The 25,892-nt window shown below is 40.8% G+C and overlaps 1 protein-coding gene across 13 annotated transcripts in view; it reads right to left on the bottom strand.

The window, feature by feature from the left end:
* Positions 1-2,713: 2,713 nt before the first annotated feature.
* The window catches only part of SPSB4 (splA/ryanodine receptor domain and SOCS box containing 4), a 158,818-nt gene continuing 135,639 nt past the window's right edge, over positions 2,714-25,892 (bottom strand). For all 13 annotated transcript variants that reach the window (XM_053986176.1, XM_053986179.1, XM_053986181.1 and 10 more), the window contains one exon: positions 2,714-2,933. In XM_053986176.1, the coding sequence (XP_053842151.1) occupies positions 2,806-2,933 (128 nt within the window). In that variant the 3' untranslated portion in view covers positions 2,714-2,805. The remainder of the gene's footprint in view (positions 2,934-25,892) is intronic.

Here is a 25,892-nt window from a genome sequence, read left to right as displayed (position 1 = left end):
AAAAGCCAATGTGTGGCTACTTTATAAATCATTGCTCAATTCCTTCCTGAAGCAGACAGTGAACAATGTCTGCATTCCAGTAAAGGGAGCCTGGAGAATCAGTGTGAGGGACCCAGCACCCAGGCTGGAGCTCACTGGCAGAGAGGAGACTCTTCCTGGTACTCTTTGTGAGCTTCTCTGACCACTTGTTTAGCCTCAATGCTTGATTCATCCTTACCTGTACTCCATGTTTCCTATAAACCCTCTTGGAAGAGAATCCATTTGCTCAGGGATGGTTAGGAAGAACACTGAAGTGTCATTGATACTCTCCATGCTGCAGTCTCATTACAAGGCTTCTGCAGACCAAGAAAGATGTATCAAACACACTTTGATCCCCCAAACCATGGCCCTAGTACCATATGAAGGAGTGTATCTACCATCCACAGAATCACAACATGTAATTAGGAAACAGTAAAATAATAAATAATTATTCCTGTAAGAACCATAATGCCTTGGAAAACACTAAATGTTAGAAAAATATTTGAAAGTTAAAATAAGGATGATTGGTTTAGAGAAATCATCACAGAAGGGGCATCAACTAAAATTCCAACACAACTGTAAAAGGTTAATTAACATACAGAGGCACCATTAATTTGTCTTATGATATCAATTCCCACTTTACTGTAACATTAAAAAGCTGTTGGTCTGGGTCAAGTGAAAGAACAGTTGTGTCCCTGCAGTAATTCAAAGGAACATGAAGTCTGTAGTTACACACAGTAGAACACTAATTTTAGGGGATGCTTACCTAACATGGATTTTGGTGGTGGAAAAATAAGGTCTACCAGAATTGCCATTCCTGAACAGCTACTTTGCTTATGACAGATCACTCAACACACCTTTGTTCTGCCTTTTGTGTGAATATTATACTTTTATAGCTCTTGTGTGAATATTGTACTTTTACAGCTCCTTCTTCCAATGTACCTACTGAGACAAAAGGTTTACATCAAATAAAGCAAGGAGGAAAAGTAAGAAATGTGGATCACTGCTGTAGTTTCTTCCCCTTTGTAAGATTAAGGGAAGGAATGCAGCATGTACCTCTCACCTTAAGTGAAAGCAAGTCCAAAATAATTCCATGCTGAAGCTTACAGACAAACCCCGACAATCAAATATTAGTTATTTAACTTTTGACATCCCTGTGTTACCTCGTCCTTGTTGCTTCCACTCTTGCTTGTGTTTTTGTATCTCACATTTCTCTTTTCCAGCTGGAACTGTAATTCTGTTCCCAGGGGTGACTGAGAGCAGGGCAGCCATCTGTGGGTCAGTGGTTTTGCCTGGATCATCAGTGCACAGCAGTCAATCTCCAAACTGCCTCAAAAGCACCAAGTCCCAAAGCACAGTTTGGCACAGAAGTGAGGTTTTGTTCAGAGGAATCTGACCAGAATGGTGCTGAAAGCAAGAGCATGGCCATACTCAGGGTGAATGGGATAAATCCAGAATGGGACAGGCCACTGCCTGCCATGTGTCTCACACAGGAACCCAGAGCAGCAATACCACAGAAGAACCAGACAGAAACATTTGCAAAGCTGCACAAGGAACTGAACTTCAGCTCTGGGCTATGAGCAGTTTTAACACTTCATCAAAGGAGATGGGAGTTTTACTTTGGACAGTAGACTTTATTAGAAATTTTCTCCTCATTCATCAGTAAATTCACATTAAAATATGCTGAAGGCAGCTCAGTCTAAACATTTGACATTCTGCCCTAACAACAACTTCCAGTTTAAAAACTAGATAACTGATTCAGGCAGATAACTTTAAACATGTAAGAAACACAAACAGAAAGCAGCATCTTAAAAAAAGGGGATGAGCCTGAAAAACTGATACATTTCAGATGGAGCTGGGGAAAAAGCCAGAATCAGTCACCCCAAGATGGGAAACAGTTAAATGAGAACTCCAGACACTAAACAGATAAATAAACATTATAACCACACATACATTAAAAAGAAAACAAAGTACTTAGCGTTCATACCACATTAAAATTATAATTTTTTTTTTTTTAAAAAAAAGTGACAAGCTTCCTAAAATATGAAAATCCTAAATTCTTGGGACAATGAACACATTGTTATAAACTGCAGAACTTTGGAGGGACTAGATTTGGTCTTGAAAACAATGAACAGCACCTTACTGTTACCAAGTCCAGAAACTGATCTGACACATAAACCGTTTGTTTCCTCTCATGTTTTTAAACCACATTCTCTTCTTCTAGACAATAATCTGCTTTTTTAAAATATTAGAGCTTTTAGATATTATAGGCCTAATTATGTTGAGCACTGAATATGCAGAACTCTCAACAACTCTGCATACCAAGGTATAAATATTTTTCAAAAGTTACTATCAAGACTTTTCCTTTGCTAATTTATTTTTATTTATTGGAGTAAAGTGTAGGAGAGAGAGAGAAAAATGAAACTCATAATATTGAAAAATGCTCTGCCTGCAGGACACTGAATCTTGCAGTTCAGATTTTCTATTGGCATTTACCAGAAGCAACAAAGATAAACCAATCAGTGTATGAGAGATGAGAATTATAGCCTTCAGGACTGTAAACACAAAAGGCAACAGGTAACACATGAACCTCAATCAAATCAATGTTTTCACATTCTTTAGTAGTCCCCCGCAGTGATCTGCTTTCACTGGTTCAGAAAAAAATACATATATTAAAAATTAAATAACACTTCAGTGTCCATCACAAAGATTTATATTTTGCTGTAAACAATTTTCTGCCATTTGCATTGATGAAGTCCAATGTGAGGCCAGAGGGTTCTAGATGTCTTATTGGTACTGTAAATAATTTTTCAGAGACAGAGGCAAAGGTAGAATTTCTATGTCATGCAGGCGGTCTCTGCCAAGAGCAAAACGAATTGATCTTCGGCACAAGTCCATTAAAGGCAGGGGTTCCGCTGGAAAAACAGGAGAAAGAAAAGAAAACAAAGAGTTAATTTTTCAGCATCTCCATTTACAGACAAGGTTTTGTTTATTAACAGAGATTCTGTATTCTATTGATCAGTCATAATGATAGTGATGGCATTGGGAAAACCTTTGTACCTTGAGGCAATTAAGATAATCAAGAGAAGCCAAGGCAGAATTTTCTACATTTCACCCATAGTAAGGGGCTGCAAAGTTTCACACTGAGCTTCTTTATCTGGGAGGTTTAAATCAATAATGCCAAACCACTCTTCAGGCCACTCTGCCAAGCACAAGAAGTTACTACATTTCCAGATCTCAAACAAGACAGGGAGTTTCTACTGTGTTTATAACACAACATTCATCATTTTGTGTTAACATGAACTACACTGGCAACTTCTGACCTTTACATCCCAGCTCCTTCTGCATCTTAGGAACTGGAAATGGCACTTAGGGGTAACCAAACTTCTCAGCCAACAGTGCTTTTCCAGCAACACTCTCTTAGCCTTTCTTTCTAGGAACTCTTTTGGAAGAAAAAATTAAACAAAACACCCTCCAAAATCTAGAGGAAACATAACCTTTTCCTCTGTGAATAAATTAGTGGAGGAGGATTTGGCTGACTGGAAGGCAGAGTGTGTGTTCCCATATGTATGCCCACAAACACCCCCGAAATATATAAACAACATCTTCAGATGTCTTAAGTTCAATTTAACCAAAGCGAATTAAGTATCTGCTAGAAATGCCTTGCTGATAGCACTTAAGGCTGGAGACCCAAACTCTGATCCCCAGCACCTCAAACCATCTCACCCCTATATCCCATCCCGGCCTGCAAAGCTAGCACAGAATTGCAGGAACATCATAAAACTTCCACCTCATAGCAGGAAGAATCATCTCTGTGACTGCAGTGTTGGCAATGGAAATCCTTCTGCCACGGGAACTGGAATAAAGCTGTGAAGTCTTGTACCAGTTACTGCTATCTTTAAGAATTCCAACCAGATGGATTTTGTTGCACATGCTTGCTTAAAAGGGTAAGAACTTTAAAGATTAAAGGAAACTTTTCTTCTTTACATGATAAAAGAGTAGTAGCCTTAAAAACCTTACTAGCACTTTCAAATGGAGGGGAAAAAAAGGTATTGTGCCTACATTGTAATGATAACATTTTATAAACTTGACAGTTTTCTTACAGGTGCTCAGCACTGTACAGCACTCAGTGGTTTTCTCAAGATCTGTTGTATGTGCCATGTGCAGATTTACACACACTGCCTAGCAGAAGGTGTCCCCTCATGGCAGGGGGTGGAACCAGATGACCTTTAAGGTCCCTTTTAGGGACCATTCCATGACTTTATTCTATAATTATGTGTTAATCTATCAATCTGTTAGCTGATACTTTTAAAAGTACTTGAAAAAAAAAATCATTACAGAGCACAAAATACCCAGTTAAGGACTGGATTTATACGCTAGAATTGTCTGCTCCAGTGACACACCACCGACTTAATGGATTTTCCATCATTTATCCCAACATCACATTTGATTTGTGTCGTCCACAGTTCACTAAGATATTTCCCCAAAGTGGCTGCAAAAAAGCTTAGAAAGCATTCTGAAAGACTAAAAAGCTTTTTTAGCTTATAACCACTTCAGTGACTTGATATGGAGTCTACTTCTTGACAATACACCTCATTGATAACTTTACCTATTAAAAATTACAAAATAAGAGCCCTCACATTCCATTAGTAAAACAACATTTTCTCTGCATAGGTGATCTTAGTTTTCATTTTTTTTCCACAGCAGAACTATGGATGTAAAATCTTAAGGGATGAAGCTGTGAAATTCATTAACCAGGATTAATAAGCAGGAGCAAAAATAGCTCATGAGTTCTGGGACACAGAATACAACACATCTTACAAGCCTTACACCATAAACAACAATTTTCTGAGTATCTTCCCACAATCTCTGAGGTCCCATTAGGAAGATATAAAATGAGGACTAGGAGTGTTTAAAGCCATTAACTGACCATGTGGTCTCTTTTTTTTTTCTAGACAAAGGAATATGTAAAATGTAACCATCTGTGCAGCCAGGCACAGTGTTAATCCCAAACTTCAAAACACAATTTAAGGAAAGGTTAAATTATTTTTCAAGCTTAAAATGCTAAATGAATGTCTCACTTCTACAGGGAATTTTCAAATGCTGAAGAAAATGCCCTCAAGTGTTTGCAACAGCTGCTAAATTGCACATACTAAATGTGTTTTTGCAACTTGAAAATTGAACTATATTCTTTTTATTCTACCCAACAGCAGTTCGAACCTACAACAAATTCAGAACAGGTTAGTCCTACAATACTAAATAAAAATTATGTTTTCTGGGTTGCTGGCTATAAGAACTTGAGAAAAAATTGTAATAATAGCATTTTAAGTTAAAAGTGTATGTAGCTGTGCATAGTCCTAAATGAATAAAAATTGAATTCAGGAAAAGAAATAATCTTAGTTTTGAAACAGTTTATGGGACAAAGCCAGAACTCTAAAATTAAAGACTGACAATTCTCAGGCAGCCTAACTTGACAGAACTATTATTAACCACTTGGTGTGAACCTTAATGCTGGCACTCCCCCTTCACCACATCTCACCTTTTCACTGCATATTTCACAAAGCAGGACTAAAAGTACCACGAGTAACTCAGTCCTTGCAGAGGGGAAAGGACTGGTTCAACTTGGGGATGTTGCCATGCCAGCTGAAAAACACACACACAGACGTGGTGCACCCAAAACACTCCACAGCACATTCAAACATTCAAATCATACTTCCAAAATGCTGTTTTCATTTGACATCATATAAATACTGCTGAGAACAGTCTAATAATGCAAGAGATGGGAAGATGAATACTCTGGAGACACATCATTAGCTTTAACTTGGCTACAGAAAAAGCCTTTCTTTCACACCTTTAAATATTTACCTTTGAAAAACTTTTAAATTCAGGGATATTAACTGTCAGAACACCCCACTAATTCTAATGCATATTAGGTGTACCAAGAGTTGTATTTTTAAAACAACTCCCAATGGATGGGAACTGGAACATTCGAGGCTCCCAAAAGAACCTGAACTAACCATTTTTCCAAAGTTATGTGAACTCCAGTAAAGTCCTCGCCATTAGAAAAAAAGAGGAATGAATTGTTGAGCTGGAATGCAAAATTGCAAAGAAAACATGATTCACAAGAATGGCTCTTTGTACTAAATTCCCAACCAGGCTAAGAAATCCAAGGTGAGACACTCCAGGGCAAGGGAGCAAGCTTTGCACAGGAAACCCAGCGCTTCCTCTGGGCTGCAGCAGCACCTGGAGAGAAACTGCAGCTTTTGGGTGACAGCTCCACGCCTGGGCCAAGCCCAGCCACGTTCCTGAACGCTGTAACTGATCACCTTCTCATCTGAGGTTTACCCTGAGACTTCTTCACCCAAAGGAAGCTCCTCATATCTGCCACATTACAGAAGAGTATTTCTCAAGAAAAGAAAAAAATGAATCAAGAATTGCTTAATTGACATGTCAGGGTTTAATTCCAGTGTGTCTCCCCTTTTGGCACCAGGAGTTTTTAAAAAAAGGCCCATTTGCAAACCTTCCTTTCCATACACTACAGTCACAGCCAAGGGGACACTTTGGCAGCACAACCACAGCCACTCCTCTTACCCAGAGCTGCATTTCACCAAGAGGGCCATAATATAGCTAAAATGGCTATTTAATAGAATAGCTAACAACTTAAAATCCTCTTAAATATATATTTGGTTAATTATATTAATTAAAATAGCTATTGAGTAACTCAGCTATTAGTAACACAAAATAACTGTGTTATTATACATACAGATCTTGTCATTCTAATGGTGTCACTGCTGGGTTAAGGACAAAGGCAAAGAAACGTTTGTAACCAGACACAACCCTGTGCCTGTGAGCATTCCTCCAGTGCACATACATTTTTGAGAGCAATTTGCACATCATTACCAGCTGAAAAGTTCATTTAGTTTTGGCAACCTGTACTTATTTAACAATCTGGCACTCCAGCAAGGCTGCCTCCTCTCTGCAAACAGGCTTTTGTAGTTGAGATAAAGTCATCGAGCAGCTGATAACACTAAATGTTATTAACTGCAATGTTACATAGGCTCACACAAAAGAGCAGCTCTTAGCAGACAACACTTATTTGCCAAATGACAATACTATTTTAAAAAATAAATTTATAAAGCTCTAACAGCACCTCATGTTCATGGCTTTCATTAATCTATGAAGAACATATTTTTATCTCATGTTATAAAAGCAGAGATGATTGGGAGGGCGAAATACAATCAGCAAAATTAAAGCTGAGTGAAAGACAAAGGAAGTTTTCAGAAGAACTGATGTTACCAGAACTTAAGAAATTTATTTTTTTAAGTTATTTTATATACATACCTGAGACACCAAGCTACCTCATATTTTGATAGTTTTGACCTTAAACTCATTAAAAAGCACTTATATTCAACAATCCATGTTAATGTTTCCAATTGCTGAAAGGCAGTTTTAAAGTCAGATTAAAAAACAAAACAAAACAAAACAACAAAAAAACAGTGTTAGGAGACAGAGATGTGATTGCACACCACTAAATAAGTGAAGGGCATCTCTCCAGTCCTAACTTTGCTTTTCTCAAAAGGGACGAGCCAGCTCATTAAGGAGCTGAAGCCACAATGCCTCAAGAAAGGGAATGTGAAGTCTTGCAGAAGTGCTGCCTGATGGTGCACAGAGAGGAGTCTGGAAGGGAGGAAAAGCAGGATGCCACTGTTCATAGCCTGATGCCACTGTTTGTGTCCTTCCCGCCCCCTTCTCCTTCCTCCCTCTAGTCTGCACCTCCCTAAGTCAGCAGCACTCCAGTTCTGCCCTTCATGGCTCCATTTTTAGCTCATACTTTGCCAAGGTCAGTGAGCATCACGATCTTTAGAGGGACGGCGTCCCCCAGAGACTGAGCCCTCGCCATGGAACGTGCTCCAATATGGACACAAAGCATCGGTCTCACACTGGGGCCTGGCGGGGTGAAGGGGGAAGGCAAAGCTTCTCCATGGCTTGTCAGCACTCAGCTGATGTCCCCCTGCTCTGAGGGACAATCCTCTGTCCCCTACCAGGACACCCACTGAGTGCCCACTGTACAGACTGCAGCATGCTTTTGTTAAATTCTTTTTCCTCAATTTTCATCCCTCCCCCAGTTATTAAGACACCTGCTAAGAGGTAACGTGGCCTAAGTGTTTGCATTAGGGTGATTTAGAGTATGCAGAAATTTGCAACTACCACTTAATTATCACACACAATACGCACACAAATATATGTAAGCCAGGAGTTTTCCTTCCAACCTTTGTGTCAAAGCCTAATTATTGTTTTAATTTTACACAGTACAGGCCAAATTCTTTCCAACCCATAATAGGGTACATAAATACACCCCTTGTGACATATTTATGGCTTCCCTGATGCAACTGATGGAAAATTTGAGTTGTGTTCCTCAAATGGCACAATCCAGAGAGAGGAAATTGCAAATAATATATTAAAGAACACAGGCTATGACCAGCCATAAAAGATGCTAATAAATCTCCTAACAGCAATGGAAACTCAGACAAAGGATAACACTTATCTATTTTCCCCACAGATGTCTTTAAGCTCTGCAGCCTAAACCAGTGAAGCACCTTAGAAATCATATTTAAATCACCTCTCCAAAGAATTCTGCACTCCCAAAGGGCACGGTGTGATTTTCAGGAGAGCACTGTCATTTCTCCCGAAGTCACAGGTTTATCCATCCCCCCTGCCCAGCAGCCGGCAGCTTTAGCACGTGTGACAAAGCTCAGGGGTGGCAGATGGGGAGATTCTGTGTTATCAGGCAGGGCTGATAAGGGGACACTGTCTCCAGCAGTTGTCTGCCAGCACAAATAAAGCTTTGTGCTGTCCACACCCGCCCTTGCTTTTAGCAGGCACGGTGGGGAAGGTGAAATACATAAAACACCACAAACACCGCCCTGTATTTGAGCTCACCCGCATCCCACAAAAATTCGGCACTTGAAATTTAATATATTAAAGGGAGAAAGGAAGGCAAGAAAGCTTGAACAGAGGGACGGTCTCAAGAGCAACCCTCCCGCCTCCCATCCTCCTCTGCATACCTTGGGTTGGGAAGGGAGAATCGGTTTACAGGTTTATCTTTTAAGTGCTAAATGCAGCTAAGGGCAGTTCAAAACTTGAATCAAGCACCATTTAGCAGAATTAAGCTGAAAAAGCAGCAGTGAACAAGCAGATATTCTGCAACATCATTTGTTTTCAGTTAATGCTCTCCAGCTGTGCTTTCTTGAGAGGAAAATCGTTGAAAAGCAGAACAGAATGAAAACAACCAAAACCAAGCTCCAAAGCCAGTGGCTGCTGCGTACAAGTAAAGATATTATAGAAGAAAGGACTTATAAAATCAAGCCTTGCTGTGCTAAATTGCCAGCTAGCCTGTTACTTCTAAGTGCAGCTAGCTAACTTCCATGTGAAAAACCGTAAGAGTGAAAGCACTTAACACAACAAGCTATTCTAGTAAGAGAACCTTTTACACCTGTAATAACAAAAGATCTGGCCCATGAGAATCTACAGAAGAAAAATGTAAACATCTGAGTAAAACAAAAAGTCTTAGCATGTACACACAAAACACCATTTAACCAATGAATTAAGTGGCAAGAAAACTACTAGCCAATCAAAATTAAACACAAACTCTGTAAAAACTATATAAAAATAAATTATGTGAATAAAAAAAAAAATTCTACATAAAGAAACTGAGTCTCGTCTGCTTATTACTGCACAAGTGGCCTCTTGTTATGGGTTGGATAAGCATAAATACACAGCTCCATGCAATGTCTTTTTTGCAATATAGAGTTTGGGAGGTAGACAAACAAGACTCAGACAACTGATCCTGACTCAGAAACATCAGAGCTTAAATTCAATGAATTCAACACAGGCTTAAAATTCCCTCCTAAAGATTTCAATTTAGTGGACTTAAGCATAGGCCTAAACATTTTTTAAATCATATTGGTTATAGGAGTGTTCTTAGAAAAGTAATTTGTCTGTGTACATTTATAGGAAAGCTGTATTTATAGTCAGACACATCTATACCTGCAGCAACCCCTCTGAGAAGCTCCTCCTGGTCTCTAATAGTTCTTTCCCTCTAGGTAGGTTTATGATCCACCCAAAAAAGGGCCCTGACCCACCAGATTCCATACAAAGAACAGGCACAGTACAAAGTCTGGTCCAGGCCAAATCTACATGCACACCTTACTGTGGAAACACACCTGAAAAATCTTCTTTTTCTCAACTACAACTGCTAATTTAAAGGTACATATGCATCATAATAATCCAATTTCCACCATCAAAATCAAGGGTATAGCTCATATTTTAAAACCATTTACTACACTATTTCTACAGTTTAGATTACTAAATTGTACTGCTCTATTGTACTGTGATTCAGAAATTGCAAAACAGACAATAAGGAGTTTTAACAGCAAACAAGTGGCTTTTTAAAAAATGCAGCAAAGCTGCGTAATAAACTTGTTTTGCCATATCTTGATACATTTGCATGGTGACAAAGAGCATAAGCAAAACCAGTGGCCACTTCCCTTCTGAAAGAGAAAGGACACATGAATTCATTCCCTGTGTGCATCAGGAAAATGTAAATAAGGAGGATGGGCTGGAAAGATTTCCTTTCTGGCCTTGATTTGTTTGCTCTTCTCCTCCCCTCAGATACTTCCACATTTCAAGCTTTGCACTTGAACACAGTGTGAAGGTAAATTGGGACAGTTGCTTCAGTGATGATTTAAATGTTCTGTAGTAGCAAAGACACCAAAAATTAATAGACACTCTTTAAAACCAACAAACAAAACCATGTGCTTGACATCAGAGATGAGCCTAAGCTACAACCACAGGCTCCTCAGCTCCTCCCTGATCAACCTTCCCCAAATTTACCACGTTGAGAATGGAGATTTGGCCCAGATTAATCTGTAATGTAAACTTTATAGCTTTTAATCTCAGAAATAATTTTATCACCATTAAATTCAGCTTGTGTGCCAGGCCATAAAGAGGGGAGTTAAAATAGATCAAGGTGAGAGAAGATTAAAGCTTGGATGAGAATTTCACTGAGTAGATGCACTGGAGTTCGAAGACAAAGTTGTTCAGGGCTTATGGACAGATTTATAGAAAAAGTAATAACAGAAAAAGTTGAAGGAAAGTTCAGGATTCAAGGACAAACCACTGCAGGCAACTATTGCAACAGGCACCCGCACACTGCGAGCAACATCCTGACTGAAATATGCTGAAACAATTCCCTGCATTTTATCTCTTCATGAGATGTGCTTCATAAATGGGCATATAAAATAGTATGCATAGGTACACACCTATATCTGCCTTTATGGCTGTGAACAAGTCCTTATTGCTCAGGAAAGGGGGGCAGGAAGTCAAAGATATTTTTGGTGAACCTCTTCCAATTCCTTTCATTCATTTACACATTTCTGCCTTAATAGCATGCCAGAAGATGAGGAGCTTTCTTGGTGGGAAACTAATCATACTGATTAAAATATCTTAAAATTCAAACTTGTACATTTTCACAGCTGTTCTTAAACACATTTTTTATTTTGGGTTAGCTAATTAAGGATGAGAGGGGAAGAGAATGAATGAGAAGCATGCAAAGAACCAAAATGTTGGCACCCTGTGAACCCAGTGGGTCCCTGATTGCCTGACTGCCCCCTCTGCCCTTCTCCCATTTGCCTCTTTTTTACCTGTTGCATTTTGTGTGACATATTCATTGTGTGGGACAGTGAAGTACTCCCTGTCATCTTTGCTTGTACTGTGCCCAGCATGGTGGAACCTCACCACAATTTCTCCACACTACCACACTGAAATAAATAACACACCCTCATTCAGCATTTCCACTGCTTACAACTCCCTTTCTCAGCTGGAACCTCTCACAATAGTCTCCTGTGTGCCTGTTCAGTCTCACACCAAAGTTGTTTACCCTAGTTAGCAATTAAATTGTTTCAAAGCAACTTTTGCACCACACTACAGCTTTCTTTAAAGTTTCACCATATTGACAGGGTAGCAGAACTGATGACTCACCTACTTATATTACTACAGACTGTGCTGAGCTGTTTGAGACAATTAATATTTGACTACATTCCTCATATCATTGTTACATGACATTTTCTCAACTACTTCAATTTAAATTACCCAGAGGCTCCAACATATGCAGATTTTCTCAAACCAAGCGAAAAAATTACAGCAGCATGTCATTTAAATTTTAATGCAGTTGTATACAAGCTAATGATCTCTAGTGGAGATTTACAAACAATAGACCTGACTCATCACTTTATTATTCTAGTTTTGGTATTAACAGAATTACATTGGAATAAATCTGGAGCCATGAAGTTGCAATTACGCTCAATATAATGAATTTGATCCCATTAGTTTAGTACCATTTATATTTTGGACTTGTTGAAAGTGATTTTTTTTCTTAAGCACCATAATCTTCACCAGCAGTAAATGGGTACTGGAGATGATCTGAATTATTTTCATACTGAATTTAGGATTCATTATTGTTCCTGGCATGCAAACACAGCTGATGCTCTCTGAACACATTTCTAAAGCATTCAGTTTGAACACAAATACACTCTCATAGCACAGATAGAGCACACAGGGCTGCCTCCACTCACCATTGTGCAGCTCCTCTCAATCACAAACTCTTGTTACCATCTTTCAACGCTGGCAAAGCTCTGTCTGAAATGTCACACCCCTTTGCCCCACCTACAGTCAGCACTGCTGCCATGTCATCTTACAAACCCATTTTCTGAGAAATATGAGTGTGGAAAGAGGATTTCCATATTATGCATTCTACAGCCACTGTATGAGATGTGTTATCACTCCAGAACAAATCCAGTGATGGGATGGGAGAGATGAGAGGGTAGGTGGGCTACAGAGTGGTTTAGGTGGGCTACAGAGTGGTTTGCCCACTGAAGTGACTTTTCTTGTTCTTAGGCATGTAGGGTAGGGGGATACAGCATGAAGATAAATATTAAAACTCACAGAAACACCCCCTGGAATTTCACACAGGATTCCTAGAATCTGATAGCTAACTTGAGTTTTCCTCCAGCTGAATTTCTTCACCTCTAGGGCAGCATCACTGAGCAAAACTTTCCTGTACTTGGTCCTTCTGGACACATGGACAGCAGGAGCCCCCTCTGAGCTGTCTTCTCTGGCCAGAACAGCTGAAAGGGGGGGTGGGTGGCAGCTGGGATGGACCTGCTGCCATTCTCCAACCATCCATCAGCCTACTCCTGACAGCACTGCTTAATATATTTTCAGAGCTCAGCGTGGAGGGTAATACCATTCACGACTTCTCCCTGTCCTCTGCAGCCCACCACAGATGCAGCCAACACATTTCCTTGGGATCTCTCAAACTCTGCACAGTGACCCTCCCTCAGGAGTGCTCACTCGTTGTTCCAATGAATTCAGGCACAAACGGGAGGGCAGCAAGGAATGACCTGGGGGACATTAACCCCAACCCTCTCCTCCTCACACATCTCCCAGCTTCATGCTTGGTCCTTCTGTCCCCACTCGTGGTTTTAGGGCCACCATCTGCACAGGACCCCACAGGTGTAAGACCAGGAGGAGAAGAGGAGAAAGCCAGGAACAGCTGAGCCCGAGTGCTGTGGCTGTGCTCTGGGGTTCTTGCTTCTCACTGATTCGTTACCAAACACGCTCTGTCCATAAACAGCCTGTTCCAGCTCGCTCTGCCCCAGCTGCCAGCTGGCAGCAGATGCACAGGTGTAAATGAAAGCATCATTTGGCCTGCAGGAAAGCTATTATGAACAAAGATTTATCTAGAATTTCAGGTCCCAAAGTCAATCTGTGAGGCTGGCAATTAAAAAAGGCATCTGGGAACAACAAAGCAAAGCTGAGCAATTCATTCACCTCTTTCATGTACTTGCACACCTGATTTCTTTAGGAAAGGGAATCTCATCTACCCACTAATACAGCTGATAGCAAATAAAAAACTAAAATGAAAGAAACTGAATATGTAAAAAAAGCCTTATGACAGTTTCTTCATGTTTGTGTTTTCAGATTCCTGAAGGCATTCAGGCAGGAGCACGAGGCACTCAGCTCACTATTATGTGTGTGCATGATTAATATAATAGAAAAAAAACCCATTTCTAGAATTCTACAACCTGGGCAGATGTGCAATGATTTCTTAATACAAAATAGAAACTGTTTTCAACATGGTTTTAGCTCCATTAGGGTCTGTTTTCTGATCTGTGCATTGGTAAATATGCAGGTCACAGTTTTCTACAGTAAGTGAGTTTATGCAAGCCCATACTGCGGTCCCAGAGTAAATGACTTGGTTCATTACAGTGCCAAGCAGACAGCACAGCTTACTGAACACAATGAGGCTATTTCCAGCCCCTACAACAGGGATGGATTTTTGGGTCATTTTTGGGGTTTTGACATTTTATTTATTTTGGCACAGTTTGGAATATCAATTTTGAATTTACACAGTAAGTTCTTCAATGGGAATAATAGTGGAGACTTCTGTTTTAGTTTTTTTTCAGGTACTGGAGTATCAATTCAATGCTAAATTTCCACTAATAGAAAATAGATTAATAGATTCTGGTCAGACTCCTTAACTATCAGTCTCATATTTTGAACAGTATTTTTTAGGGTTTTATTAATGAGATTACAAAACCAAAAAGTTGAGGGACAAAAATCAATCCCATTTTAAGCTTGTGTGGCAGATATAAACACATATATAATTTTTATAGTGTACATATATAATCCCATTCTGACTCTTTTCAGTCAAATCTTCTGGCCTATTAGACCATTTGTCTTATTTTCAGTCATATCAGCTGCCTCCTTCCCTATCTTCTAATCTCCTGCTCTCAAACAGTGTCACTCAGTGAACTGGGCTTTAAAAAGAAAATGCCCTTCTACCTGTGGGTCTGGAAACATCAGGCACAGAGTATTTTACTTGTTTTATCTAAAAATCTAGGTAACATTGCTGCAAGAGATGAAATGCTAAATTATAAGCCTAAATTCTTTAAAATGGTACTTAGTCCAAGATACAACTCTCCCAATTCAGAATTACACAGAGCACAAAAAAAGGCTTCCCACTGAATTCCTTCTGCTCCCTGGTGACTCTGCCTTTTTGACTCTACCAGCACTGTCAGCAAAGCCAAAGGGATTTTTGCCAGGGTAAATACTGCTAAATGGGGTCCCCCATCCATATAGATTTCACTTTATCTCTGTTGCCAAGTCATTTCTGATTGCCAAGTCAATCTGCCTGTAAGATTAATTGGATTTTTTTTCCCAAGCACTCAGAGTTTTGAGATAAACACTGGCTCCTTGGGCATAGGAACATGCTCAGGCCATTCTGATGTCTTGGATATTTCTTAACTAATTAAGTTAATCATGTAGACAATGACTGAGCAAAAAGCTACACAGAGCTCTCCAAAACCACCCTTCTTAGGGGTGGGAACAGCCAACCAGAGCAGACTTCCTGGGGAGCATTCCAAACCCATCCTCTAAACCCATAGCATTAGTTTGTTGTTTACTTTGGATAAGCTTTTACTCCAGGAGGAGAGACCAAGACCTCATGCTTGTTTTGCATCTTATTCAACCATACAGAGAATCAAACCCACAACCCCAAAGCAGACTGCAGTCCAGCAGTAAGGGGAAGAAAGAGGATGTATCCCACTTCCCAAAGTGCTGAGACCTGGTTTGCATCTCCTTGTTCTTTCAAAAATCAGGAAAAAATTCTTCAATAAGAAGGACTAACACATCAAGGAAGACGCTTTCCTTCAGAGCTGGGAGACAAGAGCAAAAACCAAAGGGGCACCAAAGCAAAGAGAACTGGGCTGACTTTAGCCTTCCAAGCACCTTCCAGCTCAAGAGGTGATGAGGAAAGAAGGGCAGTGACCAATCCAGATACCTCCCTGGGAACTCAGAATGCAGCTGTGCGTGCTGCAGTGACAGAGGGGAGACCTGGAGCCCTCCACAGTCTGTCCCTCCTGCTTTCCTCTGCAGACATTCCAGGGAGGCAGGGCATGCTCCCTCCTGCTGAGCCCCTGCCTGGGAAGGTTGAGAGAGCAGGAGATTAGTAATGGACAAAGACAACAGCAGTTCGGGAGTGGCCAGCACCACCCCAAGATCAGTGTTAAAATATCAATGAACAAAGGAAAAATAAAGGCTTTCCTTTCTCTGTGTCTCTGTTCAGTGCATTGCTTTCATCATCTCTGCTTGACATATTTGAATGTTGATGTCATGAATTTCATATTCTGAATGAAATATTTTTATCATATACACTGTAATTTTTATTTACTGACACAAAACCAGAATTCTGGGCTTTGGATATTTGGAATCTTGGTAAAAATTGAAATATGCATTTCACTGTCTCTAAGGTAACTTTCCAGATTAGTAAAAAGGGCAATGTTTAAAATTTTTTTTTCCTTTATTGATGTATCTTCCAAAGACAAAAGCAGGACTGTATATTATTCCTCACTACCTCTTCCTTGGTAGGTAACATCAATTAAAACTGATCTTCCAGGACATTCTCCCCTTCAAAACAACAAAGCCAAATGACAATTCTTCAAAACTCCTGGACCCCTTTCCCATTCAGCTTTGAACAAGAACTTCTATGCCTGAACACAAGCAAACTTCATAGAGAGCAACTTGTATCACTGCCTGAGGGTCTCAGAAAAGCAGTGCTCACCCTGCAGCAACAGGAGACCACAGTCCTTCCAAGCAGATTTCCAGTGTGGACCAGGACTGGGCACATTGTGTTTGTAACCTTCCAACACCACGTGAACACATTCCAAATAAAAAACATTTCATCCACTTCTCTCTTAGAAGCATCCCATATTATTTTAGAAGCCAGTTGTGCATGATACTTGTAATTTCATCAAATTCATGCCTAGGATGATCCATATGGATTTAACAATTACCACTGACAAGAAAGGTCTCAAAATTTTGCTGGTTCCAAACCTGCCTATTGCTCTTCAACTGTTGCTCCGTAGTCACAGCAGGACTGAATCCTTGCTTCCAATGATTATTCCCCAAGCATGCAAAGCTCAATTCGTTTTATGTACATTTTTCCTTATGGGCTTTACCCAGTTTTGATACAAGATTCAGCTTTTTGCCATGCTCTTGGCAGGAGGGATACAGTTCCCCCTGAGTTACACTGTGCCACTCCCCACCAGAATTCCAATCATGCCCAGGACTTGTGGTTCCTCTTAGGACAAAGTGCACCAGAGGGGGAAAGGAGAGGAATGGGAGGGGATTTATCACTAGTAACAAAATATTTAGAGAAAAAGTACTTCAGAGCAAGCCTACAGGAATTTCTGTCTTCTCTAAGGTCCCAATGCCTGGTGACCCCTTAGGTGCTGATGGCTCCCTACAGACATTTCAGTGCTGTTTTACATAGCTACTGCCTGTTTCCTTCCTGAAAACCCATTGCAGAGTCACAGTTCTGGGGTTTGGCATTTCTTTCCCACTGCCTATCCAGGCCAAAACTGCAGTACAGAGAAAATGACGACACCTGCCGTGCTTTGGCTTTCCTGTTTCCCCAAAACTCACCTCCTGGGCAGCATGGCCCATTAGACACACAAGTATTACAACAAATACACTGCTAATATACAGCTACACCCATTGCCAAACAGATGGAACATGTCCATCATGAATTTCCAACCCATTATTAAAACCTTAGTAATTAAATTTGACAATTAAACTAATTATATTGCGCACAAACTAATTTAGAGCCCACAAAGCAGGGGAGTTGAAAGGATGACAAAGAAAGCAAAAAGTAAGCAAACCAGCAGCTCTCTGGAGGCTCCAGCTCTTCTGAGGATTCCTCTGTGCAAGCTCTGCTCTGCAGATGTAACATGGGGTATGGTCTTAACCCTGCAGAGCCTTACCAAAACCACCTACTGGAAGAAGTCAGCCACGTTTTTGGGAAGCTTAGAAGAATGTAAAAGTAAGAATTGTTATCTGAAATTTAAACAGTGATTATTGCCCCAAAAATTCATTTCTTTCCCCTGCTGTAAATTCATTTGTTTTTTCAGTGTAATAGATAGCATGACCTTCTGCATCTACCATTTGTGAGAATTTCAAACATCACAACCCTGAAGTGTATCTGATAAGAGCAAAATAGCACTGCTCATGCAATGCCAGAACAGTTTAAATCTTATGCAGGTCTTTACCCCTGGGTTTCAGGAACAGTAATTTAAATTTCTAGTTGCACCTCTGTGACTCCATTTTCTCCAAGGAGAAAAAGGCTGTTTCTTACTGCTCCTCTATGAACTGTGGGCAGTGCAGGGAGCCCCAGCCTGGCAGCAGTGCCAGCCACCCTGCTCAGAGAGCTCAGGCAGCCTCCAGGTGAGAAACCCAGGCTACATTTTCCCAGGGATGTGGTCTGTGATGTAAATGAGGCTGCTCCCGGAGCTTGCCTTCAGAAAATACTCTCAGGAACCCAGATCTGCCATTTCCTCCTTGAAATCTCTCACTCCTGGAAGGAAAGAGAAAACAACCCTAAGCTTCCCTAGCAGTAAACATCTGCCAAGAAATTTTAAGTGTTCCCATCCAAACCCTCCTCCTTTTTCTTAAGCTTTCCATTTCTTGCTCTATTATAAATCACTCTGGGGAAATACCATAGACTGTGAACATTTAAGAATGTTTCTAAGTGGTAAACCATCAAGTTTTACTACATTCTTTAAAATAGTGTGGTCCATCTGCATAAACAAATTATATATTGCTTTTTCTACATTAATTGTATGTTGCACAGACTAACAGCCATAGAGAGAGAAAGTTAAACTAGCCCTTAATTATGGAAACCTGCTACATCTGAAACAGAACAAAAGGGTTCAAGAAAGCTTTTGGAGAGGCACCAAAAGACTCTGCAAAGAATTAGTTAAGAAAGTTAACTTTCAAGAGCTCCAAAATAGTTTGTTAAATAACTGCGAAGTTGTTTTTTTTTTTATTTGAGTAAGAGCATCTGACCTGTGGTCAGGCAGCACCTTTCCAAGTGCTGCAGCTCTGGTACAGGACAGCTGGCACCTTTTTCCCCGCAAGAGCTTCTCCTACGCACACCCCCTCCAGTTTTGCCAATCATCTGCTTTCTGCCCAGAAAGGGCTGCTGGATCTTTCAGATGGACATGGGGAGGGTTGGAGCCCGGGAACCCCCAGCACAGTTCTGTGCAATCTCTCTCTGGTGTGCTCCGGACAGCGTGGACCAGGGATGCTGCATTGTTCCTTTTGTTGGACTGGTTTTTTGCAAGCTTGAAGCAAGAAGGTTTTTTCCCTTCCCCTTCACCTGGAGGCTGTACTGGGAATCCTCACAGTGGCTTTTTTTTTTGTTTTTTGCTCCCTTGAGCTGTTTCTGGCTTGGCTTGTTTTTCTTTTCGGCCCAGCCGGGGAGCCGGGGGAACCACCCCGAACCCGAGACCCCAGAGGAGCTGAACCAACATGAGCAAGGAGATTAAAATCCATCAGCTTCAGCTGCTGCGAGGAGGAGACCCACACCAGAAATTCAACATGTTTCCCATCTCTGCTCCAGGCTGCTAAGTGAACTCCTCTTCCCCTTCCCAGAGGCAAAAGGGACCAGTCACCACTTTTTCTGAGCCATGTGGTCAGCCCATGTATTTTTCTTCCCCGGGCTTTTGTGGTTTGTTTTTTGGTTGTTTTTTTTTTTTTGTGGTCTTTTTTTTTTTTTTTTTGGTTGGTTTTTTTTTGTTGGGTGTTTTTTGTTCTGCTGGTGGTGGGCGTGTGGCTTTATGTGTGTGGGTGGGGGGTGTCTGGGAATTCATACCTAGCATTTATTCAGTCCTTTTCTGTGCCTTGTGCCCCTCCCCCCACCCTGTGCTTTTTTTTTTTTTTTTTTTTTTTTTCCTGTTAATAAATAGCTCTTTTTTTCTCCACTTTCACCCGCTGGTATCAATTTCTCTCATTGGCAGAAGAAAAGGGAGTCCTTGAAGCCCTTTCTCCTTAGAGGAAATGCTCATTCCTGGCATTTTCTCCTGAAATTTGCCTCCAAACCTAGATACCAAGTCATTAAAAGGAGGTGACCTTTCTGCCAGGCTGGCTTCCATTACAGCAGTTTTCACACAGTGAAGAAAATCATAAAGATATTAACAGAATGAGCACCTGCCTCCTCCATGAAATGAAATTTGCTCAGTTAAAAGCAATACCAAAGAGAGGAGCTCTGAAAACAAACCAGCTGTGCCACTCGGGAGGAACAGTGAGGGAGACAGTGCATTAAATCATATGCTTGTTTATTCTTGTTACCAATAAAAATGAGTGAAGTAAAATACTTCTTTATTTTTCAAGAACGAAGAAGAGATGCAACAATATCTAAGCTGGACAAATGAACAGAAACATCTGGTCTTCTCTTGAGGAGCTACAGTGTTTGTTGGGCTTAGCCTGGGCCGTTCACTTGGCTCGCACACAGCACCTTTGTGGGACAGAAGGGACATACCCAGAGTGAGCAAACTGTGAAACCACCTTGTCCTGCACACAGGGAGGGAAGCAAGGGCTTTGGGAATGGTGTGAACCCCAGTAACCCCACTCCCCTCCTTCCCCAGCAACACACATGCCCTACCTGCCTGCCCTGCTGCAGGGCAGGGCAGGAAAGCCAGGAACAGCAACCATGAGCCACCACAGCTTGACTCATTGCAGCTTTCTTTACTCTAAAATAAAGTTTCACCTTCACTTCAACTCAGTCACTGCTCATAAAGGGTAAAATATGGTTCCACAACCAGTAGCAACCATGGCCTAAATTATTTACCAACAGTTTCATCACTCTGTCAGCATCCTTGCCTTTGAAGCACAACTACCAAACTAAGCTTTAAAAAAAACTCAGAAGGACTGCCTTTGGAGCATTCTGATTCATCTAGATGAAAAGAAAATGGCTCACCTAAGTGCCAGCAGTTCCTGCAAATAAGCCAAGAGGTGAGGTTACTCACTTGCCAGCACCAAGAGCCAGCTTGGGTACTGCTGACAGAACTCCCAGTGCTAATTTAGTAGCAAAAGCGCCTGTCAGATTCATTTTTCAGAAGATGAATGCTGTCATCTTACTCTGGTTGATCATGACAAGCTGGAAGGAATCACAGTGGCTGTTCAGGCAGGCAGGAATGACGTGGAAGCACTCTGGGTTTGGATGTGCCTGCCCTAATTCCATTATTAAACCATTCAGTCTTGAAGAGCGAAGCTAGACATCACTCATTCCACACGGTCAGACTTATGAGTCTGAAAAAAATCTCTTCCTTAAGCAGCTTTCAGCATATTTGAATAAAAGTGACTGTGAAATATACTAAGAGCATAACAGATGGCTTGCTCTGAGACTGGGCAGCAAAACATGCCAAGGGGATGGACACACAAAGTGTCTCCGAGTGGTGAATTATGGAGCGTGACTCCAAGGCAAAGCCCAGACATATCTCCAGCTCCTTCCAGTTCATAGCAAGGAAAAAAACAGCCTTCAACTTCCCTAATCCAGTTTCCTGGTGCAGAACCATTAAATTGTATGTGGTATATGACTGCATTACATTAGTACAGTTCTAATGTTCCAACACTTGTATGCAATATTACAACATTTAAGTCTGACCTAAGGTTGACTAAATTTAGCTTGGGAGGAGAGATTAAAAGAACTCATGCCACAGAACTTCTTAAAATGAAAGCAGTAATGAGGAGATGATGGGACAAACAAAAATCAAATGTGGCAGCTCTCAGCATGAAGAACAACTGCTCAGGAAATACTACAAGTTTGGAAACAAAAGTGGTCCAAAATGAATACCAGAAATGAGCTGTGAAATAACCTCCTGAGACAGACTATGGGAGTTTTATCATTTGGTACCTGTAGAATAGGAATGGAAGTGTGGGGATGAAAAAGATGCTAGAAGTGTTCAGCCCAGAAAAACAGAAGTCTTCAGGCAGATGAACAAAAGCCTTGAAAAAAAAACAAAATGAAAGGGTCATTGAGTTTACCATGTTGCTACTGTAAGTAATGCAGTACACACTTCCATTACCTGATTGAGCCTCATCCTAGAGCAGGCTGAGTTTCTTTCCCTTATAACAAGTATTAGAGTAGCAAAAGGTCAGTTCCAACACCTAAAAATAAACTGGGAATTGGAAAATGGATAAGTAAAAATTTTTAATTTCTATCCTCTTATTACTCCAACAGGCACTGGAAAATGAAACACTGAATATACAGCTATAATCTAAAGAGAAATATTGTTTCCTACAAGACCTACAGGAAAGTTACTTTGCATTTTTGCAATAAACTTCTAGTTGCCTTTCATTCAAGGGCCATTTAAAATAAACTGGTTTTGAATAGATGGCTGAGGAATCCAATAAAACACACCTTTTTCATTATTTTTTTATTTTTAAAATTGACTTCTGCTACAAAATATACCCACTATTACCATGGAGCAATGCAAAATGTGCCTTTCAAGCAGGCTCCACGTGGTGTTTGTGTCGGTTGGCAGCTCCCAAGCACGCCCTGGCTGGAGCAGCAGAGCAGCAGCACTGCAGCAGGGGCAGGGCTGGGCAGGTGACACAGGCTCACAGGACACGTGGCTCTTCCTGCTGGCCACATCTGACTCCTGCTCCTGGAAGTCAGCCCCACTGACTCTCAGGCTGGTGGATGAGCGACTGCTGCCCAAATTAAAGCTTGTCACTGCCCTGTTCCAGACAGAGGGATAGTTCAAGGAAGGTGGGTCTCAAGGTATAACCTGTTTTATATATATATGCTCAGAAACTGCCTAGTCAGTTGAACAAAGCTGTGGCCTTTAGTTTAAATTAGTATTCAACTAAATTAGTTTAGTTTAATTTTTGTATGTACTACCTGTCTCCACATCAGAGCTCCAATCAGCCCTTCTGTCCTCCTGCAAGTCTTTTAGGCAGACAAAAAAGAGGGAAAAGCCCCTGCATTCTGCACACAGTGGCACGTGCACACTCAGGGTCACTGGCTGAGGGAACTGCTAATTACCGTGCTTCTCAAATGGCTGGGTTTCAAGTTGATAATATGGTTAGAACCATAAGCTTCTTCCATTACCAGATGGGCTGGATAATGTGAAACACTTCCCAGGGTTGCTTAAATGACTGATTTGTAGCTGCAGGCACCTAGTAAGTTATGAATGATTGCTGATGTAAAAGAACTACCCTACTGGGGATGACAGTAATTAGTCTTTACAAAATTCAGTGAAACACTGTCAGGGAGAACAAGACATGTAAGTAATTTATGCACCAATTAAACAATTGTTAGAACTTGCAAAAATTTAAACCAGATAAAAATTGCATATAACATGCAGCACCTGTGGATTTAAAAATCTTATCTTACAATACCACTTTTCTTTTACAAGAAACATCTCTTAAGCAAAGAAAATAACACAGTGTTGTCAGCCTGAGTTACTTTTACCATCACCTATTGTTTTCTAAAATGTTTCTCATGTACTGTGAAATGATGTAAGAGGCCTCCCTTTCTCATTTGAGAATGAATAAGAACTAAGACACAGCATTGAGCTGTTTGTATGTTAGGCCAATAAATCTCACCTATTATCAACTATTTAGGACTGTATATAAATGTCAGTAGATACCATAAAAGGCTTTAAATGTTCCTGATTTGCCAGTCCAGCTACAGCTTGCCATGAATCAAAAATCATTTTGTTGGGGTTCAGTTATTCTTTACAGGGGTCAGCACATCGAGCTAACCAGATGAAAAATTGTGCCTTGAGAAAAAGCACAACGTGTCACAACCTGGTTCTACCTCCTGTTAACCAGACAGGCTGAGGCTTACTCAGCTGTCATCACACACTTCACAGCCTGCCAACCAAAGTATTTCCTTTTGAAGTAAACATTTGAATTACAGATTATAAAAAGCAGTCTGTTTTAGCAGGTGCTTTGTCAATCCCTGCCTTTTCAAGTTTTGCCTTACCTACTCAAGATGGAGAGAACATGTTGCTAAAATGAACAGACCTCACCGAAATTCTCCCTGCAGCTGTGCTGGGTAAACAGGAGAAGATTTAAGCTTTAAGTAAGACTTTCAAAATGATATTCTATATGGATAAACAAATACAGAAAGGCAGGTTTCTCTTCTCTAGCCATCCTAGGAAGGATGCATATGTGTTCCAACAGCTGCCTGACCTTCAGCTATGGTATCAAACATAGAAAAAGGACTGCAAAGGGCACTCTGCCAGCACCTCAGTGCCATGCTCACTGGCAAGGCCAGGAGAACAGGTGGGACCAGCTGCAGATCCTGCCTGGTGTGTGCAGCTCCCTGCTCTGCCCTGCCCACCTCTCCCACACAGCAGTGCCCAGGGGTGTTCACGGCATCTAATAAAGCTTTACACACAACACTGGCTGAATATTGGCAGACCAAGTGTGTCCACAGCACAAGAGAGATGTTTAGTAAATCCAGAGAGACAAATCTCTGCTGAAGAATTTGAACTCTGGAGCTGCTTTTCCCATATAATGTTATTGTCTCCTACATTCACCAGCCTTTGTAGACTTGCATTTAATTAATTCCCTTCCAACAGGATGGCAGCTAAGTAATAATGGGGAGAAAAAAAATCCTTAAAGGCCAAGAGAATTAGCTGTATCTTACTAAAGCCATGAGGTCCTGCATTATTCATGACTGGACAGGAGTACACTCAGCTAAGAGGGCTACAGGGAACTCGATCTCTGAAGCTCCCATGATTTGTAGCCATTAAAAAGGCGAGCTGCAGTATTTTATCTGAAAGCAAAGGAGCTGCATCTCCTACAGAGGCACATGTAGACAAAGGGATTGCTTCTGCTTTTCACAGACAATGCAGGAACTTCCATTGCAGAGTTCACAGAACTTGACTGTTCTCCCTCAGGCACAACAAGGAAACATGAATGAATATTTAAGCCAACTGATATTCCTAAAGGCAAGAAAGAATTCTTGGGTTACTAGAAGATGTCAGTGCATGTGGCTATTATACAGGTGCTTTAGTGGGTCCTAATGAGACCATCAGCACTTAATGCTGGCCAATACACAATCCTTTACATTAATAAACCCACAAAAAATAGCTATTTTGTACTAAAAGCAGCCCTTTACACTTAAGCTATTTCCATCCACTATGAAGTGCCAGTCCAAACTAACATTCATGTTTGCAACCTTCTTTCTAAAAATGCACCCTCATAGTACAGTAGCTATTATTTTTCTACAGTATAATCATAGAAACTGCATGACTGCATTACTTCTAGTCCATATGTGTTAAATCAGTGAGCTAAATTTGTAGAAAAGTTCACACCCGTGTCTGAAATCTGTTACAATACAGTATTTACTTTTTACTTGGGCTGTAAACTATTAAAACCACAATGCCAAAGCCTGTAGACAAAACTCACATTCACTGAAATCCCAGTTGAAAACTGCAGAATTTTGAGCAATGATGTTCATGCCACAGACAGAGTTGGTGAAGGAAGGCTGAAGAACTTCAAATAATTATTTAATTTGACAACAAGCTCTTTTGAAGGGGGTCTGCTCCCTTAAACCAAACTTTACAATTTACATTAATTTCTACTTCTTCATTCTTTCCCATATGCTGATATGAGCTGTTGCATAATGTCTTTAACCACCAACATCTCACAAGCAGAGTCTCCAGAGCAGATGAACTATTGATTCCATTTCTCCTTCTTCTACTCTATAAATCTAATGAACTATTGATTCTTTCCTCCTTCCCCCATTTTCTGCTTTGGCTATGCATGCCCCTCCTCCACTGTCTAAATCTCCTTTTCTGTGCAGCCTCAGGCTCATCCTTGTCCATTCTGTCTGTATCTGAGGTGCTGCTGCTCTGGCCTGCGGTGGGTGTGTGACTTCAAAGATCCTGAGTGAGAAATACAGAAATACAATTGCACATGGAGCTGTCTCCAGCAATGAAGAGCATTGGAAAGGAGCT

This window comes from Vidua macroura, chromosome 10, assembly GCF_024509145.1.
Source record: "Vidua macroura isolate BioBank_ID:100142 chromosome 10, ASM2450914v1, whole genome shotgun sequence".
NCBI lineage: Eukaryota > Metazoa > Chordata > Aves > Passeriformes > Viduidae > Vidua > Vidua macroura.
This window is presented reverse-complemented; position numbering and strand designations above follow the sequence as displayed.